This window comes from Heteronotia binoei, chromosome 1, assembly GCF_032191835.1.
Source record: "Heteronotia binoei isolate CCM8104 ecotype False Entrance Well chromosome 1, APGP_CSIRO_Hbin_v1, whole genome shotgun sequence".
Taxonomy (NCBI): Eukaryota; Metazoa; Chordata; class Lepidosauria; order Squamata; family Gekkonidae; genus Heteronotia; species Heteronotia binoei.
In genome coordinates, this window is record NC_083223.1 from 225,794,151 (window position 1) to 225,808,518 (window position 14,368).

At 42.4% G+C, this 14,368-nt stretch overlaps 1 protein-coding gene across 2 annotated transcripts in view; it reads left to right on the forward strand.

Moving 5' to 3' along the window:
- ATL2 (atlastin GTPase 2) overlaps positions 1-14,368 on the forward strand; it is a 50,713-nt gene that overhangs the window by 6,115 nt on the left and 30,230 nt on the right. For both annotated transcript variants that reach the window (XM_060248687.1, XM_060248695.1), the window contains exon 2: positions 12,388-12,647. In XM_060248687.1, the coding sequence (XP_060104670.1) occupies positions 12,388-12,647 (260 nt within the window). The remainder of the gene's footprint in view (positions 1-12,387; positions 12,648-14,368) is intronic.

Consider the following 14,368-nt stretch of genomic DNA (forward strand, 5'->3'; position numbering starts at 1 on the left):
ATCGCTTTGACTATACAGACTTTTGTTGGCAGGGTGATGTTTCTACTTTTTATTATACTGCCTAGGTTTGCCATAGCTTTCCTCCCAAGGAGCAGATGTCTTTTAATGTCATGGCTACAGTCACCATCTGCAGTGATCTTGGATCCCAGAAATTTGAAATCTGTCATGACCTCTATGTCTTCTCCTTCTATTTGCCAAGGTGTGATGGGGCCGGATGCCGTGATCTTAGTTTTTTTGATGTTGAGTTTCAAGGCTACTTTTGTGCTCTCCTCTTTCACCCTCAACAAGAGGTTCTTTAGGTCCTCACTTTCTGCCATTAGAGTGGTGACATCTGCATATATGAGGTTGTTGATGTTTTTCCTGGCAATCTTAATTCCCGCTTGTGCTTCACCCAGGCCGGCATTCCACATGATGTACTCTGCATATAAATTAAATAAGCAGGGTGACAATATACATCTTTGTCAAACTCCTTTCCATATTCTAAACCAATCAGTTGTTCCATATCCCATTCTGATAGTTGCTTCTTGACCCTTATACAGGTTTCTCAGGAGACTCTAGCTTACCTTGATTCATAGATCTTACATTCCATGTTCCAATGCAGCTACTCATAATATTAAAACATGAACATATTGCAAAGCTTAAATAGCTACAGGGCAGAAAACAGGGATATAATGTGGTATCAGTGAATGATCATAGTGCATTGGTTCTCAAATGTTTTGAAATGGGACCCCATTTTGTACTTTGCAAGTGTGCCCCTCAAAAGTGGGAGCTACTTTTCTCTTCCCCAACATAAAATACAAGAGGCTGGATCCACAGAAATGTTTCTGTTTATGTGATGATTTCCACTACTTGTGTGTGACTCTGCCTCCTGCTGCAGCCCGAAATGTCCTGCCCTGACATGCAGTTCATGAGAGGGTGGTCAGGGTTCATTTTGGCCTGCAGCAGGATGAGGGAGGCAGTGTGCTTGCACACAAAAGCTTATACCTGGAATAAAATGTTGGTCTTGAAACTGCCATGAGTCTCTTTCCTCCCAAAAAGATGAGCATGTATTCAGTTATTTTGGAAACTGAATGATTCAAGAAGAAAATTTAGGTAAACATTGTTTTGTTGTTGAGTTTGATGTGATGTGCTTGTATACTAGTGCTCAGCTGTTTTATGTTTGGAAGGTGATACCTCTTTGCTTGCTCTGCAGCATAGGCAACAGGCCTAATTAAGGAAATATAGAATTACTCAAAGTATGCTCTTGTCTGGATTGTAATACTTGTCTTAGCAAGAAAGAATAATGCAAGTCTACCTAGTGTGTGCAATACAAGAGGTAGTATGCCTTTCTTCTTAGTTATACAAGTCAAGAGATTATAATCATCTAGTGTTCTTTTCTTTTACCCTGGTTTTCTCACAAGAGCGTATAACCACAGTTTCAGTTGTATAACTGCATCTATGAAAGCTGAAAGGCATAATTTAGCTAATTTCTACATCTCACCTTAAAACTCCAGTTTGCCTCCTACGGTATTCTGGGGGTCCACTGATGCACAGGAACACAATCTGGAATAGCACATCTACAATGAGAAGGGGAGTCAGAGAAAGTCTCCATCTAGTGCAACTCTAACTCTGCATAGGATACAAGTCATAGAATCATTATCTGTTTAAAGTATGGTGTTAGGCTGGAAGTGGCCTTCAGATACTTTATTAAAACCTTAAATCAAGTTGTAGAGAATGAGGTTATCTCGCCTCTTCCTCCTTGCTGAAATGGTAACAAATACTTCTGGTATTATGATTTTTATTTGCAATCAAATCTTATTCTTGTGACACCAGCTAAAAACTTTGCCCCTGTTTTTGTCATATAACATAGAGATGTTTTTAATTGATGAGTGTACTAGTATTTGCTGTCTGTCTTTGTATTTTAAAGTGTTATAAGTACAGGCAAAAAGAAAATAAGCCTTGAAATTGTTTGAGTTGAGGAGATCTTCAGATCCACTCCAGGATGGAAATATTACAGCTTTAGGGTGACAAGTCGTTTGGGAAAACAAGTTTGAGCTCTGTTCTCAACTTTTGGTCCTGACAAGAAAGCTAGAAGGGAAGGGCTAAAGCTTAGGCTCAAAAAGTCTGTTACAAAACTTGGGGACAGTCCTTGCTCAAAAGCTTTTGTCTCATACTATAGTCTACCTACCTACCCATACTAGAGACTCTCACATACCAACCATCCCTCTTATCCCTGCTCCTGCCACTGTCCTGCTTCGGGCTGACCAAGGGGGACTGGCCTGTGTACTCTTTAAAACCCAAACTAGTCTAAACCATGGAGAACCCTCCTTTCTGGAAAAAAAACCCTCTTAGTTTGGGACCCATTCCTTCAGTAGAAACATCTGCCACCATCAAGAGTCCTTTTTTCTCCACCTCTTTTACATCCTGAGTATGGCTTGTGAGGGTCAAGGGTTAGATACAGTATAGGAAGTTGCAGGGAAGTTCAGTAGGTGGAAATTGGAAACCCTGTCTTACATGAACAGGACTAACTTTCACTGACTATTGGCCATATATCTTACTCCTATTTCTAGCTAAACTTAGTTTTATGTAAATGTTTTATATTCATAACTTTGATGTTATAAAAGCCTTCACCAGTTCAGAAAAAGGTGATTGGAAGTATGGGGAAGTATAGGGTTTAAATAGGCTCTGTTCCTGGACATGTTAACAAGTATATCTGTGTATCAGAACAGTAGCAAGTACTCCAATAAATAGCTGAGTTAAGTTTGTTTAGCTGTTAAACAGGAAAAGCCTGTTGTATTAACTAAGAAAAAAGTGTGATCAACAAGCCACACAGGCTGATATGGTTCTACAGGGACAAGCCTCCCTACTCTCCAGCAAACAGAACAGCCAGACTAGTTGATGGAACTTGGATCACTAGACCTATTTATAGATGAAGTAACCAAAACCTCTAATTATTTCTGGCCTTAAATGAGCTACTTGGCAAGGTTTGCCATTCAGCAGTATGAACAGCATAGAAGTGATGTGTGGAAATCTGAAATGGCACCATGATTTTGTTTGGAGCTTACTGGAAAATCAGAAGATAGAAAGGGTTGACTTGGAGTGAAACCTGAAATTACGTTTATGTTGAAGAAACTGAACATTCTTGGTACTTGCGGGGGGCACAGTGCGAGGGCTTCTAGTGTCCTGGCCCCACTGGTGGACCTCCTGATGACACTTGGTTTTTTTGGCCACTGTGTGACAGTGTTGGACTGGATGGGCCATTGGCCTGATCCAACATGGCTTTTCTTATGTTCTTAACATGTCACATACAGTTAAGTTCTGAGTTTTTGAAATTGAGAATGAGTTTAGCTGAGACCTGAAACTTGTGTTTGTTCTCCTGGTATTAATGTAATACAGATTAGTTCAAAGAGTGCAATAGCTGAAGCATTCATGGTATCTTAAAACTCTCGTCTCTACATTTTTTGTTACAATGACCTAGGAATTGCCTTTCGCTGACTTATTAGGACATTCCTCCTTAGGCAAGACTTAGGTAAAGGTAGTCTCCTGTGTAAGCAGCAGTCATTTCCAACTTTTGGGTGACGTTGCTTTCATAACATTTTCACAGCAGACTTTTTACAGGGTGGTTTGCCATTGCCTTCCCCAGTCATCTACACTTTCCCTTCAGCAAGCTGGGTACTCGATTTTACCAACCTTGGAAGTATGAGTCAACCTGGAGCTACCTGAACCCAGCTTCTGCCAGGATCGAACTCAGGTCATGAGCAGTGTTTAGGTCTGCAGTACTGCAGCTTTACCACTCTGCGCCATGGGGCTCTTTTTTGTTAGATTAGCCATGTACATTTAAGAATATTCACCTACCTGAAATGTTTCTTGGCTAGATGTTGACTGATTATATGGGCTATACTGAAAAACTGAAGGGATGTTAAGAATAGTTATGAATCTTTCCTTGCAACTTGAACAGGTGATGTGATCAAACAGGTGATGTGATCAAAGTCAATAGAAGAACAGTGATGGTGATACCAGATTATCTTCTCTAGAGACCTGTATGCAGATGTTGAGTGTAGTAAAATTTCTTTAGTGGTAGTTGCTATTATTGGAGGCAGAATGTACTGCATTGGTCTGGATATAGTGGATGGCTAACTAAATGAATTCACAGAACAGATTTCTCCCCCTTCCCCCTGGGAACAGTGAAGTATCTTCTGAGAGGCTGTTTAAGAAGAAATCATAAACTGATTCCCTATCCAGTTGGTGGAGGTTTCTCAAAAAGGGGAGGAGAGACTTCTGCCAGTTCCCCTTCTTCCTGCAATGCTCACACTGCATCTCACTCTGTTCACAAAGGTTTCTTTACCCCCTTAGGAGCAGTGTGCATTTGGGAGAGGGGTCCAGCCAACTATAATTAAACTGCAGAGATAGACATGATAGTTGGTTTCTGAGGTATTTTCTTTGGTTAAGAGTGAACAGTTAAATTTCTCCTGGCATAGTAAAAGCTGTTCTGTTTGAAGCTTTCATTGAAGTAACTGAAGGGAAACTGGTTGGCTGCTTGGTGGGTAATAAAAGTGGCAAAATCAGGCTACCAGCCAACAAGGAAAGTCTTACATTGGGAATTCATCGGTTATACAGCAAAACATTGTTTCATAAATTAATCCAAAGGGTAAAATTAACTGACCTGATGAAGACAAATGTTGTAGGTTGGAATGTTGAGAGCAGCTGAGTTTCAGTAAAAGGGAAAAAAGAATGGGTAGTGGCAGGCAGGGCTTTTTTTGAGCAGGAATGCTGGCTTGGTGTCATGGTATGTGGCCTAACATGCAAATGAATTCTATGAATTTTTCTATGAAAAAATCCCTGTGCAAAAAACTATGGTGACATCAGGGTATGTGGTCTAACATGCAAATAAGTTCCTGCTGTGTAGTGCCCAGGGGTTCCCTGAATCACCTCCCCATTCCCTGGAGGGAGACCCTGAGGCTTATTGTCAGGGCACATTATCTTCTGCTGCCACCAGGCTAGGTATTACATATAGGACCCAGCCTACCCTAATTATCAATGGCTTCACAATTTCCAGCTCCCCACAGCTGGCAGTTTTTACTTTCTCTTTGGTAGGTTCAATTAGGCACTGTTGCCTGGCAAGGCAAGCCACTGACACAGACAACTTAATTAAAATACAAAGTAAATTTTATTTAATAGGGCAGGTAATCCCCAACATCGTGCACATAAAAATAAACTTTAACTATCTGATTACCTCAACCTTTCAAGTTGCAGACACAAGTCAAATAGGAACTTGGTCCTAAAGTAATTCAGGCACCCTCCAGGGTTTCACAAACTTATCAAACAGGCCCTCTGGTCACTAGAGCTCCTTGGTTCCACAAGAGCTAAGGACCAGAGAAAAGTCTCTCCTTTTTCTAGCCATCAGCCTTTCCTTAAGTGTCAGGGACTAATCACCTGCAGCTGGTGGCTCCACTCTGTAGCTATACAGTAAGAGAACTATCCTGAAGAGACTCAGGTCCTTTTAAAATGTGGGCCCCAGGCATTACATGCTGGGCTTTTTCTAAAAAAGAAAGAAAGTCCAGGGTCATGGTAGGATAGGGGAAGAAATCACCCTAGTGATTTTGAGAGGCTTTTTAAGGAGGAATCATAAACTGATTCCCTACCCTGTTGGTGGAGGTTTCTCAAAAAGTGGGGAAACTTCTGCCAGTTCCCCTTCTTCCTGCAGTGTTCACACTGCATCTCACTCTGTTCACAACGGTGAACAGTGAAGCCCCTGGCCACTTGTGAGGAGGGTGGGAGACTTCAAAATCCTCAGTTTCTTGAGGACCTCCAGCTTATATACTCTGGCAGTGAACTGGCCCACTTCCCGTGCTCATTTATGCAATTCATTTATATGTCACTTTTCTCCCCAATGGGGACTCAAAGTGGCTTACATCTCTCTTCTGTTCTCCATTTTATCTTCACAACAGCCTTGGGAGGTAGGTTAAGCTCAGAGAGTGACTGGCCCTAGGTCACCCAGTGAGCCTCCATGGCAGAGTGGAGATTCGAATCTTGGTCCCCCAGATACCAAGTCCAACACCTTTAAACACTATACCACAAAACAGTACAAAAAGGAAGGATTTTTTTTCACATACCCAGGTGTAGAGAAATGCCTTCCACCCTAGAGATCGCATTTATATTCCAGGAATTGGGACTGCACTCTGTGTGCTGCAGCCTCAGCTGCAAGACTGTAGCTGGCAAAGAAGGAAAGGCACTGGAGATGAGACATTAAATCCCAAGGACTTTAGGGCATAGAGATGCAAATGGGTTTAGCATCTAACACAATGTCAAACATGAGGCCTGGGGGATGGAAGTCTAGGGTTCTTATCTGGCCCACAAGCAATTGGTGTGATGGAGAGAATAGGACACTGCTCTGTGGCTTCAGCATGGTGGAACAACCTTGTCTGCAGCAATCAAGCAGAACCCCTTAACTTCAGTGGCAGCCTCACTAGTAAGCTGAGAGCTGCCACAGCTGAATTAATTCCAGCTCAGGTTTCCAAGGTGAGGTCTCATGCTCCTCTGCTCAGCTGTAGCTCCAGGAATGTTGTCCTGGATGGCTGCTGAGGGTGGTGGCCAGGCAATCTTTTGCTGGGGCCTGCTAGCAGCCAGTGCTGTTGCCATATTTGCCCCCCCCCCATGTAGTGGTTGTGCTTTGGCCCATGTGAGGGATGGTGTTTAGCAGTTTCTTCTACACATTGGGGCCTAGTCCTGCCACCAAGCACATGCTTTGGTGGCCAGGCCTCCTTCCTCCATAGAACACCTGGCAGCCTTTAGCCTTGTGGGAGGGTAGTGTCAGCTATCTCCAACTAAACTGGTCATTGGGTGGCCTGGGGCCTCTGCCACGCATGCAGCCTTATGCCTGCAGTGCCCACTCCTCCATCAGTGATCTGGTAGCCTTTAACTTGACCTGGGCAGCTATTGCTTCGTTAGGGTGGCATGGCTTGCTAATAATCTCCAGGTTGCCCCACCATGGATCACCTGACAGCCTTGACCAGAGCCAGCCACTGCCACACAGCTGTTTCCAGCTTATCCAACTTTGGTTGGCCTGGGTCTTGCTGTGCACATGACTTTGTACCTGGAACACCACCACTATGCTTCAGGTGTGTATGTAGGGGTGGGGTTCAGCTTGTCCTCCGAGTCCCCTTTCTTGGTGGTTCAGGGCAGGGAGTAGTTTTTAACACCTAGTCACTTTGTGTTTTTACCTTGTGTCCCAGGCTCACAGCATTGGCAGCAGAAGCAGGCTGAGGAAGGGATTTGCCCCCACCCCTCTCCAGGCAGTGCGAGAGCATCTGCCCATGCAGGTTTTCCTCTGCACATACCCACACACCAGCCCATTGATATCCAGAAAGAGACCCCTGGCTTGATACCCAAACAATGCACCCCTGGAATGTGATATTGCCATGTAACCCTAGAATATTAATATGACACAGCAACGCCGATTTGAATTGGAGTGGTCTTCCTTGCGCATAAGGGAGGCAAATTCGGTTCAGTCTTAGCCCCCAGGCAGGCTGGCATGATGCCAAGTCTGGTTCACAGGCTGGGCAGACATGTGGCTGTGCTGAAAGGCTAAAAAGAACCTCCATTTTCTGATCTTGGGAACAGAGGGACCCAGGCCCAGAAAGGGACACGTAGTGGGGCCAAAGCTGTAAAAATTCCTTCATTTCTCTTGGCAACCTTTCAAGTGCTGTTCTCAAAACATAAAAAACAATATAAGGGTTACCAAAGCCCCTGCAACACAAACAAATGTTTTGTATATATGTTCTGTTATTCTTCATGAAAAGATAGCAGAAAAACACAAAAGCTGAAGGCCAAGAGCCATCTTGTTCATGTGTGGTTTACATTTAAACTGGTCTCACATTTCTGCCAGGGAATATGACTTATAATAGAATTTTTATTTTTCTTTGATTACTGCTAAGGCTATCAAAGTCAGGCCACCCAATGACCAGTTTAGTTGGAGATAGCTGACACTACCCTCCCACAAGGCTAAAGTCCCGAACACTTGATGAATGGCTGTCCATTTTGACATTAAGGGAGAAATCTTATCACTTTTGGTGAGCTTAAAAGGAACCAGTGATTGGCCACAACAGCCATAAAAGTCATCTAGCCAGTGTAATTCCCACAAGGCTAAAGTCCCGAACACTTGATGAATGGCTGTCCATTTTGACATTAAGGGAGAAATCTTATCACTTTTGGTGAGCTTAAAAGGAACCAGTGATTGGCCACAACAGCCATAAAAGTCATCTAGCCAGTGTAATTAAAATTCCTCTTTGGGGTATGGGTGTATGACACTATGATCTCTGATTTGATACTCAGCATATGACACCCTGACTTTCCATTGGACATTTGAGTTCTGACACTCTGTTATCTTATTGGATAATTGAACCTCTTGATGTGACCTAATTTACCCTAGAAAACAGGCAACCCTACCTGTCAGGATTAGATTTTTCCACCCTCCCCTCCATCCAGGAATTTTCCCATACTCCCATTCTTCCTGGCATCCTTCTCTCCCTCCATCCCTTCCTGTCTTCATCCCCCCCCCTTCTTCTCAAGAGAAATTTCCCTCCAGAGGCCTCGTGTTTCCTCTGACTGAGCCTACTCTGCAAGATCTAGGTATTGTATCACCTCTTCCCCCATCCACAGTTATTCAGCTAACCACTGTATTCCTCTTGTATGCTTGTAATTGTTTGATTGGGATGTAACTATTTAAAAACCAATACCTATAATAAAATTAATTAACCAAAGGATTTTCAGTGGTCTGTCTCTGTAAACATTGACAGAGATCCTGGCTCACCTCACTTCTTGTAGGCCTACCATTTTGAGCTAAGAAATATTAATATTTCCCAATAAAAGGTTAGTTGAGGTGGTAACACCTTGGGGCCTTGCAGTGAGAACACACCAACTCAGAGCATATCAGCTGCTGTTGTTTATAATTTTGTATCTCTGTTACTTGGCATTACATTTTATGGCACACATGGCCCAGCCCGACATGACATTTATGTCAGATCTTGTCCTTATGGTGAACGAGTTTGACACCCTCTGATATAACAGGGCTGGTAAACTTTCACATCTAAAGAGTAGACTGGGAAACCAAAAGGTTCATTTTCTTCATGGGTCACGAAGGTCAGGACCTCAGAAGGACAGATTCCCTAGGGGACAGTATAAATTCTCAGAACCCAAGGAAAGCTCCCTTCTCCTTGTTCATCTTTCTTGCGCACAAAGGATTAAGGACTAAGTCTTGATAACTGTCCCGTGGCACAGAGTGTTAAAGCTGCAGTACTGCAGTCCTAATCTCTGCTCACGACCTGAGTTCAATCCCTGGCAAAAACTGGGTTTTCAGGTAGCCGCCTCGAGGTTGACTCAGCCTTCCATGCTTCCGAGGTCGGTAAAATGAGTACCAACTTGCTAGGGGGAAAGTGTAGATGACTGGGGAAGGCAATGGCAAACCACCCCATAAAAAGCCTGCCGTGAAAACGTTGTGAAAGCAATGTCACCCCAGAGTCGGAAACGACTGGTGCTTGCACAGGGGACCTTTTCTTTTTTTCCCTTTCCTTGATAACTTGTTGAAGGACAATAGAACAGTCTGAATTCTTTGAAAACTAGGGTAAAGATAGATGTTTAAATGATGTGACCAAGAATTACTAGCTTATTTTAGCAATAATGATTTCAGAGTTTAGGGTTCAGAGGATTGCACTAATATGAGCGAAACAGGAGACACGGCTACTAGGTAGGTGGCTTCAGGGCTTTTTTGGTAGAAAAAGCCTAGCAGGAACTCATTTGCATCTTAGGCCAAACTCCATGATGTCACCACTGTTTCACTTAGGGCTTTTTTGTAGGAAACAAAAACAGCAGGAATTCATTTGCATATTAGGCCACACCCTCTGGTGCCCAGCCAGGCAAAACTGCATTCCTGTGCATTCCTACTTTTTTTTAAAGGCCCTGGGCACCTTTAAATGGCAATGCAGACAGAGGGCAAGATTTACAAATCCATATACCAGGAAATACATTTTTACATTTGCTGGTGCCAGAAAGAAGTTGGTAGACCCCGCGAGTAAAGGAAAGAGGTGCTGCTGGGCAGAAAGCTGGGACATCTTGGGAGTAAGAGAAAGGGGCATCACTGGACAGGGCCTGAGGACAGCTGTGAGGCTTTTCTGAGGTCCCAGGACCCAAAAGAATGGGGCTTGCAAGTGTGTTCTTTCATACCAAATATGCAGAAAACTATGACCCTTCTACCTACTCTGCCAGCCGGGAAGCAAACTCCAAAATTGGGAGTAATACTTGGGGTGAAGTGCTGATGTGAGAAGAGTCACTGCACATTGACTGCCATAGAGATACAGAAGGGGTTGCTATGATAGTCTGACTGTAAAGGTCCTTGATTTTATTCTGCTATTCTCCCAGCTGGGCTGCAGTACCAATTACTAGGCATTCTGTCCATTTCACCTATTAACAGGAAGTAGCAGGAAATGACTGTTAATTTAGTGAATATGTGCTGAACCCCAAATTTAACTTAATCTGGACTTAAAAGCATGCAGAATGCGTGCCCACATGCCAGCTCATCATTAAAACTCTTGCGGATCAGCTGTTGAAATATGAGATTTTCCTGCATATTTTGCACAAATTCATAATTTTTAAACCTTAAACACATAGCTAACATCAGCTGACAAAAAGAGTACTTGTTCTGCTCAGAGGTTTTGCATGCAGATATTTTTCAACATATTGATATTGTGTTATGTGAATGCAATAAAAAGGAACAAATTTTGCTAGTCTTTAAGCTGCTGCTGGAATATTGCTCTTTTCTGTTAAACAGGCTAATCCAGCTACCCATCTCATAATCTGAATACCCTCCTTGCAAGGTGAACACTTAAGTAAATATTTGGCATCTGCTCTGATGAATATGGCAATATTCTATTCAACATGATTTCATTGCAGTATTTCAGGATTCACTTTAACAATTTCAGAACCATTTCTATGTTTCTCTTCTACAGAACAGATGACTTTGGTTCCAGAAGTCAAGAGCCTCAGGTGGGCTGTAGAGCCTACCTGCGGGGTCACAAACCTCTCTTGAGCCACTTTTTTTTTTTTTTATAGTGCACTTGCATAAAGAGCAAGTGTACTGTGACTCTTAATTCTATTTGCATATATGGTGAGAGGAGTGGTGTTAGTTTATACCCTACCGTTCTTCCTGGGGGGACCCAAGGCAGCTCATATCATTCTCTCTATTGTATCCTCAGAGCAACCCTGTGAGGTAGACTAGGCTGGTGTGTGTGCTGGCCCAAGATAACCCAAGAAGCTTCCATGACAAGGTGCAGTTTTGAATCTGAGTCTCCCAGATCCTAGTCCAACACTCTGGCTGCTACACAGTGCTGGCTTCTAGGAATGGGGCACTCAGTAGTAGAAAGGATTCTTCCATGGCTCAGATTTTAGCTTGTTCTTCACTGTAGTATTCTTCTGAAAGGTTAGCTTATATTTTTGTTTTCCCATTTCTCTTTGTGTGAGCCTCACAGTCCCGGCCTTGACGCCAGTGAAGTAATAACTCCTCCCTGCCATGTGCTTGTAGCTCTGTGGTTGCCAGGCCTGGAAAGTTTGAATATGCCTGCTCTAGAAGAATCTTTCTGCAGTTAAGCTAGTCACCAGCAGATTAAATATTGCACTTGTGAAATTATATAGAGGATATGCTTAATTATTTGGCAGTCCTACAGCAAATGGCCAGTCAGGAATCAATACAATACAAGCTATTTCACAAGAGCAAGTCCAAACTTCTGGGACTGAGCAGGGGTACTTGCATTCTCAGCAAATGTGCTGTGGAATAAAATTTAGTAAGGTAAAACCTGAGATATGTCATATGCAAAAATGAATCGGCACCTCATCTATATGATAGAGAGGGATCAATCTGGCAATAGGTAAGATTGTGGAAAATTTAGCAAGCAGGTTTGTATGCCAGGCTTTGGAACAGAAGGCTCCATAGATGAATTTTTTTTTGTCTAGTTTTCCTGGCAACCCTTAATATGTATGATTATGGATCTTGAAAGCAGTGCACTTGGTAGTCTTGAATTAGCTATTAGGAAATTAGTCTTTTGACACCACCAGCCTTGTTTTACTTTGTGGCTTTTAATGAACACTAAAATATGTGCTAGTTCAGTTGCTAGATGAAATGGGGAAAACTGCTTCCCGGTGTTGAACAATATCTTAGTTCTTGTGATGTGGGGGAGTAAATTTCTGTAATGGAAAGCATAGCTTTATATTACTGTCCTAAGATAACTTGAGAAGTTGTCATTCTTTATGTTTCAACACTCTTAGCATGTTAAAAATACGCTGTAATGATATATAGTGTTGTCAGGCTATGGTGTATACATTTGGAAAATACATCTCATGTATTAAAATTTTATTTTCTAGGGGAAAATTATCTGGATGCAGAAGATAATGCCTTTTTGAATTCTGACAATGAGGTGGTTACAGAGAAGCCAGGTCCAATACAGATTGTTCTCGCTCATGAAGATGATCATAACTTTGAATTGGATGAATCGGCATTGGAGAGAGTCTTGCTTCAGGAACCCATAAAAGATCTCAATATAGTTGTTGTTTCTGTAGCTGGTGCATTCCGGAAAGGCAAATCCTTTCTCTTGGACTTTATGCTTAGATATATGTACAACCAGGTGAGTATTTTGAAGGGTGGCTGTTCAAAATTAACTCAGCAATTTGAGTATAACTAGATTTTATTGTAATTTTCAATACTAGAAGGATTTCTTCTATAGTTTTTTTACTTAGTGAATTAAACTTTAATGTTACGCTTTATGAGCAGACCCTGGGTCTGGAAAACTGTACGTTTAGAAAAAACAGTATTTTATATTTCCACAATTGTTTACTTCTTAGTCTTAAATGTTCTTGGTAGAGATTTGTGCATATTTTCACTCTGGCAATAAGGCTCCTGAGTGGAAACAATTCTTTGAGAGTAGGGGTATGCCAAAAAACCCCAAAATGGTAGTTTTTGGGTTCAGGTATGTTGAACCTGAGAAATATCAGTATTTCTTGATATTTTCAAATCCCAATACCAGTATGGTATTTAGATTTGATAAATATTCAGGATTTCCAATTTTTTCCAGCTCCACTATATCATACGGGGACAATATAGTCATTGGTCCCCATATAGTATAATGGATTGATCTGGGGGTTTCTGGGACATAGCTGCTGGTGCCTCTCCTCATCCCCCTCAAGTTTAAAAAAGATTGGACCAAGGGGCCCAATTCTATGGGCCTTCAAAGAAGGTGCCCCTATCCTCCATTGAAACCAGTGGAGGAAAAAAGTGTTTAAAGGGATTGAGGTCCCTTTTAATGCCTCTTGCTAGCTGTGTGAGGGACACAACTCCAAAGGTGTTTAAAGGGACTGTGATCCCTTTAAACACCTTGCAGCTTGGCTTAAACTGAGCTGCAAAAGGAGCTAGCCCCAGCTGAGGTGGCATGGAACCCTTACCTCTCACTGCCCTGGCAGATCCTCTCTTGCCTCATCTGTTCCTCTTTTGCAGCTTGGAGCTGCAAGAGAGAATCAGCCGGGGTGTCAGGAGCTGAGAGCTCCATACTGACTTTTGCACCTCAGTTTAAACCGAGCTGCAAGAGAAGCCAGCCCCAGCCGAGGCAGCATGGAGCTCTTGGCTCCTGCTGCTCCAGCTGATCCTGAGCTGGCTCCTCTTGCAGGTTCGTAAGAGCCTCTTGCAGCTGCAAGAGAAACCCACCAGCCATTGGGTATAGCTGAATATACCAGAATAAAAGCCAAAAATGGCTTTTATTTGGCTCGGTGATACTAGTAGCCAATCAGATTCTTTGATCTGCATTCTGCTTAAATAATACCACAAATACCCGTGAAGTATTTTTTGACTCGGTTTATGCCGAATGAATACCCCTACTTGGAAGTTAGAAACTTTAAAAAAATATTGCTTTGACATAATTAATTTAAGCATATCTTGGTTAGTTAGGTGGCTTCAACAGTATGTACCTCTTTTTAGTTTACTACCAGTTCTGAGTGCATTTAGTAGAAAGTTAATTCCCAGTGATGCATTCCAGATTGTAGAAGTTTAAGATGGCTTTTTGATAGCTGAAGAATATTGCTGTACTTCCCCTCTGACTTGTGAAGAAATCTGAAATTGTACCACTGTCATAGGTATGAGTTCTGCCATACCAGCTTCCTTTGTGAAGCAAAGTGGTTCTTTGTGCAGTGTGAGATCTGCAGTATGTCTGAAACTTTCCTGTTACCTGCCTCATTAAATGTATTGATTGTGGGTCATCTTAAGAATGAACAAACTTTCTGTGTGTCTCAGAGTTTTACAGTTGTCTATAAAGTGATTTGAATTCCATCCTTCATTGCAGCATTTGAATGTAGTTTA